The sequence below is a fragment of the Oreochromis niloticus genome, linkage group LG17 (genome assembly GCF_001858045.2).
Source record: "Oreochromis niloticus isolate F11D_XX linkage group LG17, O_niloticus_UMD_NMBU, whole genome shotgun sequence".
Taxonomy (NCBI): domain Eukaryota; kingdom Metazoa; phylum Chordata; class Actinopteri; order Cichliformes; family Cichlidae; genus Oreochromis; species Oreochromis niloticus.
Window position 1 is genome coordinate 28133507 of NC_031981.2, and position 6490 is coordinate 28139996.

The 6490-nt window shown below is 38.8% G+C and overlaps 1 protein-coding gene across 1 annotated transcript; it reads left to right on the plus strand.

Moving 5' to 3' along the window:
- The first annotated feature begins 375 nt into the window (after positions 1-375).
- rgs4 (regulator of G protein signaling 4) lies at positions 376-6490 on the plus strand. The gene is made up of 5 exons (XM_003453543.4): positions 376-567; positions 873-980; positions 2286-2350; positions 4147-4310; positions 4670-6490. The coding sequence occupies exons 1-5, from the start codon at positions 524-526 to the stop codon at positions 4913-4915; spliced, it is 627 nt and encodes a 208-aa protein (XP_003453591.1). The 5' UTR covers positions 376-523; the 3' UTR covers positions 4916-6490.

Here is a 6490-nt window from a genome sequence, read left to right on the forward strand (position 1 = left end):
CTGCTGTAAGCTGAGTTAACAGTAGGTCCAGCAACAAAGGTCACATTTTCCAACAATGACCTCACAGAATGCATTGAAAACAAGAGTCCCGTGACAATTTCCAGGTCTGGATTTTAGATTTGCTCGGTTTGAAAAAGCTCTGTTTTCTTCCACGTGATGTATGACTTCACCAGTTTCTCTAATGCCTTAAATCCCTCAGTGGAAAACACCTTTTATTGTGGTTACATATGATCCCATCTGTTGTAAATTTTCCCCTATTTTCTCTCCCTCTGTTCCTCCTTCTCTGTTGTCCCTTTCTAAATGTCTTACACTCCCCCACCCCACCCCTCGCCCGTCTGGTGGGATTGTCAGTCCATTTTGGAGGTATAAAACCACTGCTGGGGGTGGAGACAAGCACAGCTTGCTGTGTGATACTGAAGGACTCTTGCAAAAACACCGCTGCTCACAACTGTGTGGTTACCTCTCTGTTGTCATTTAAAACAACAGAACTGACTTTGGATTTTTAGATTTTTAACCTTCCATCATGTGTAAAGGACTTGCAACACTGCCTGCGACATGCTTGAAAAGGTAAGTGCATTCCTTGAACAACAGGTGGATAAAAGCATTATTTCAGAAAGAAAGAAAGAAAGAAAGAGAAAAAATTAAAAACATTGTTTTTGAATATGATGTGTGTACATGTAAAAAATATAAGAGCTGTTATTTTACAACAGCAACTCAATTTAAATATAGAAAAAGAGGAACTAGCTGACAAGCTGTTAACCACTTGTTTACATAGATAAAGGAAGTCTCTGTGCAGATATCACTAATGGAAACACACTGACATTTTCTGTAATGCATTTTGCTCACGGTCCTCTCGTTCTGCCTCTCCACAGTGCCAAAGACATCAAGCACAAAATAAGCTTCTTACTCCAGAAGCCTGAACCTCAAGCAGCAGATCAGAAGCAGATGAAAGAAAAATCAACCACGGCTGCTGCAAAAAGGTTAGAGGAACAAGCTTCTCCCAGCTGAATTTGCTGTTTCAAAGATGTGCTCTATGTGCTAAGTCGCACATCAAGCCTCCTTCGAAAGAGAGAATTTTTATGATGAAAACTAAAACCAAGCCTGCCACACATGCTGCCTTCAAAAGTATATTGCGTTTCCAATCTGAAGGAGTTGAAACTGCTTAAAAATGTGATGGCGGTGTCTGTTTTAGATCCTTCAGATTGATGCAGAGCTGAATAAAACATTTCCCCACAGTTTATTTTTGACTTTAAACTCAGCGACTAACACCTAACATGGTACAGATAAGAAAATCCTGCCTCGTGCTTCAATTCAAGTTGCAGACCCTTAATATTGATGTGCCTCTAAATGAATCACTGAAACTCGCGGGACTTCTCTGTTATCTGAGGCTTGTTGGGAAAGAGATAGGGAGGTGATTAGAAAATAGATGGATGCATCTTTCCACGTAGAAGATGAGCTCACTTTGACGCAATAAGCTGAAGAACCATTTCATTTCATGGAAAATAAATGATTTAGTACTGTTTTTAAAAAAAAATATTGGCCCAGTGGCATAGCCAGTGCCTCCTGTAATTGGACATAGACGTGATGACTTGTGTGGCTAACAGTCATTAAGCTTTTATAATTGATAAATTCTGTATAAATTCTGAAATCGAATTATGTTACCAAAGAGCACAATCTATCAGATTTCTCTGCACTTCCAGAGTGCGTCTTCCCACGGGAAGCCTGTTATTGTTCTTTATGAGAACGTTTGCATTGACCCCGCTCGCATTGACCTTTGTTTTTTAGCAGCATCCCGAGACAGCTATGGATGATCAATATTCAGTTTTCCTGCTATAATTGCACAGCAGCAGTATCAATCACTTTATGCACAACACAAAGACTCGATGTGGCGCTTATATAACGTTGTGTATAATGCAAATTATGATTCTAAATGCTGACTATATTAGTCTTTTATTACTGAAAATGATCATTTTACTATAGTCTGGGCTTGCTGCTGTCAGATGACGTGCGTTGGTATGATTTGATTTGCTGTCATTTTGATAATTGAATTGTTGCGACTGGGGTTTGAATGTGTCTTTCTATTTACAGCAAAAGACATCTCATACAGATATCTTTGTTGTCATGTTTTGCTATGTTTTTAAGAGATGTTTGGTGGCTACTTCACGTTTTTGGAGAAAGTACTGCAAAAAGACTAGAGACACGGTGAAAATGTACATATGTACGTTATGTAAAAATGTTTTTCTGTGCAACCTTACTTAAAATGGCATTGATCATTTGTGTTTTAGGGTGCCTAATAGAGCTGAGGTGGAGACATGGAAGGAGTCTTTCAACCATGTGCTGAACAGTGAAAGTAAGTGTTACATTAGTTTTACACATAAAAAACTGGATCTGAATTAGAACAAGTCAGATGAGGCTTTTAATTCAAAGCTAGCTGGAAGAACTTCTGACTTTTTCATCCCAGTAATAATAATGCCATCAGCTGTCCGGCAGAAGCTTCACTCATTTGTTCTCAGCAAAATGTGCCTTTGGCTTTATATATTTAATCATTTTCATGTAGTACAATACAGCTGCAATCATGGGAAATACTGGCTTTAGCATATCACTGTAAGGGCTGACAGTAAGGCTTTGCTAATCCCAAAAGTGATGCTGAAAATCAAGCTGCAGAGTCAAAATAAGCGCAGCGTAGCAGATGGTTGGGTTTGGCTAATTAAGTATCATCACTGTGCTCATTACTGCTGTTAAAAGAAAGTTAAGGGGACTTGGCTGGGACACACAAACACGCAAATGCAGCACACACACACACACACTCAAGCACTTTCCAGCACATTCTCATGCTCTAGCTTTTGCTACGTGTCACGAGGCACTACTAGATGGCCTCTCAGGGCGTGCTGACCAGTGCAGAGTGCACGTGTGTGTGTCTCTGCGTGTGTGTCTGTGTGTGTGCGTGCGGATGCATGATGCATAAGACCTCTGAGAATCATATTGTCTGCGTGTGCATGGGGAGCAATGGCCTTACGGGAACCAGCGGAGTTCTGACCTGCTTCTTTCCATGACCTCCAACATAGTTATGGCTTCCTTCTGCTGTCCATACTACATCTGTCAGCTGCTACTGCTATTTCTTTTGTTTACCACATTGAGACCTCAAAGGTCTCCTCAAACTCTTCTTGTAGTCATGTTAGACATGTGAGACAAGATGCAGCTTTTAAATATAAAGTAAATCAGTTTTACATTGCTTTGTAGCATGACACGAACGCGCCACTGGAGTCCTGCACTTGGACACGCTGGTAAAATTCTTACCCAGCACTCAGAATTTATGTATTCATGATTCATTGTTTTCTGGCAACTAATGTGCAATTGGGAGCTGATTAAATCTCCTATTGGGGAGGTGGCATAATTTTTGGCTAAGTCTGGGCAGGTGCTGCTACCTGAAATTGGACTGCTCTAGCTAATTCTGCTGCATTATTCATCAGGCAGGCAGCCAAATTAGAAAATTAGACTGGCTTTGATGAGTGCGAAGGCTGCCACACCATTATATTAGAGCATTTATTACACTCTGTTGAGGCTTATTCATTTTGCTTCATTAACACACTGCTTTATCTTTTTGGCAATGCTTTACAATGACGATAATGTTTAAACTGAGACTTAATTAAACTTTGGTAAATACTTATTTCACAACAAAGGAATAGTCTTTACTAATCATTAGTAGTGTTAAAATATATGTTTATATAATTACATTGCGCTGTGCCAAAATTCTGACCAAAATTTTATCTAAACCTAAGAAAAAAAAACAGAAAAGAAGAAATAAACATGAATAAACGAAATTAACCAGTTAGAGAAGCGGGACACAAGGTTCGCACTAAATTACACAATCACCACTTCACTGGCCTACTTACATGTGCTTTATACAAGTGTTACAAAGGTCATCTGTGAACATGAGCTTGATGGCTACTGGAAAGTTCCAGCTGGTTTACGAACAATTTACCAACGAGTAAACAACATTATTAATTGCAATGTTATTAATTAATAGTTTATTAATAGTTAATATATATTAGCTAAAGTTATTAAGTTAAATAAATGAATAAATGGACTATGTGGCTGTTGAGCACGGTTGGATCAAAAGAGACACATTTTTCTTTCTGTGTTTAGTGGGTCGCACAGTCTTCACCAGCTTCCTAAAGTCAGAGTTCAGTGAGGAAAACATGGACTTCTGGATGGCTTGCGAGGACTACAAGAAGACTGCACCTACCAAGCTAGCAACCAGAGCCAAGCAGATCTACCAGAAATATATTGGTGCAGAAGCTCCTAATGAGGTAATCACAACACTACTGAAATAAAATGACAAACAAAATCAATTTGATTTATAAGAGTAAAATCCTTCTGCATAAAAAGAAGATTATTTGCTGGGCGGGTAAAATATGACTCACCACACCCCAATACTATACCTGAACATTTACCTTCAAGTAAAAAATATTCCACATTTACTTTTAAGATATCTTTCTTCTTTACTTTTTCACATATAATCATAAGCCCATGCGTTTCTCCTGCCTCACATCAGCAATGATCTCTATTACCAAAAACAGTTGCTGTTTCTCTGGCAGCTTTAGGCTCTTGATAAGTGAATACATCAGATCAGTACATTTACCTTTTCTTTCATTCTGTGACCTTTAAGGTAAACTTAGATGCAGCGACCAGAGAAAAAACAAGACAGAACGTGGAGAACGCTTGCCCTTCTTGTTTTGACGATGCCCAGAAGATGATCTACACTCTGATGGAGAAAGACTCCTATAGGCGCTTTCTCAAATCCAAACTGATCCAGGATCTGTGCCAACAACAGAGCAACGCTGCTCAGGAGAAGAAAGAGAAGAGAAGCTGTGACATGGCTGACAGCAGTCAGGTGTTAGCTGGTGGTGCTTAGTCAGGACGAAGGAAGGAAAAGCTTGAAGCAGGTGCCAAAGACCGACAGTCAGTTAGGGCTGACACTGGGAATGATAGGTTTGCTGGGGTGTCCAGGGTTTCTAGATAAGGAAAGAAGAATGGTTTTGAAGATGTCTGATGAAGGTTCATGTGAGGTAGTTTTTTGTTCTTCTGTTTTTGATACTTGCTCTTGATTTCTGGGCTTATGTGGTCACTCTTGTAAATATTTATATATTTCCCATTTCTGCATTCATCAGGTGAAATGTTCTACAGACTGACTGAATGTTTAATATTTCCATGCACACGGGAACAGAGAATGTAAATACATCATTGCATTGTGACGTTTTCCTTCTGGATTCATTGCAAAACACAATCGTATCTCCAAGCTGTGACCAGGTTATCTTGATACTTAGAACAGAAAACGATTGAAAGCTACCTCCAGCCAACAGACACACAAACTGGTGCCACTGGAACATTTTGTCAATGGAACGGCACAGATTACTAGTTTAGCTATGTACAGACCTGAATATTTAAATGAATACATCAAGCACTTTTTAAATAATGCCCCGATTTCCCTTGTTTGTAGGAGTAGAGTCGCCAAGTTTAAATGTTGTACAATTTTATACAATTATAAATGTAAAGTAATAATTGACCCTGGTACAGCTGAAACAAGGCTAAACGTACTACGTTTACTGTATTGATTGGCTTTGCAGTTAGTTTTAGGTGTCACAACATGGTCACAGATTGGTTATGTTCCATCGTGTTGACTTATGGCCTCACAATTTAGTGGTAATGGAAAAAAGCTTTATATAGTCATTTGAAGTTCCAACTCACTATTTAATACCATATGTTTGTACAACAGCCCATGGTTGACACTGATGTCTGTTTATTCAAGTGAGTAAAACCCGGTGTATATCTCAACACTTTATCATGGCAACAACTGCCTCTGCTGTTTAAACATCCTGACATGATCTTTGCACTGTGAAAACACCGACTGACTAGTTCTCGTGGGAATTTTAGGCATGTTTTAATATTAGTAGAAGTAGTAATTGTCATAGAGTCGTGACGCAGTTATGTTAAATGCAGTAGGAGAATTTTTTAAAGCATTTAGAAGTTGCGCTGTGTGGTTTCAGTGTTTAATGATGCCATTTGTGCAAAGTATTTGATAATGTGTTCATTTTAACCAACCAAATTTTTGGTGGCCACACATTCTACAGTGTCTTATCTAAACATATACTGTGATGATAAAAAACTGCATATTATATGTAAAAGAACATGTGTCTTTGTCGTATTTCTGTATATGGCTACTCCCAAATAAAACCCTGTGCTTAATGATGAAAATCTGTGGTTGTATTCACATTTTTGTTTTTTGTGAGCTTTGGTGATGTCACTCGTGGAAAGTGTTGTGGAGTTGTACTAGCTTGCAGATGCTCTTTTAAAATGTGAAGCTGAGAGAAGGTGGCAGTCAAAATAATCGCTGTCCTCTGTACCTACTAGCTGACTAACACAAGTGGTGAAATTCTCCTGTAACTATAGGTAACAAGATGTGAAGTAAATAAATGTGGCATGAACAGTA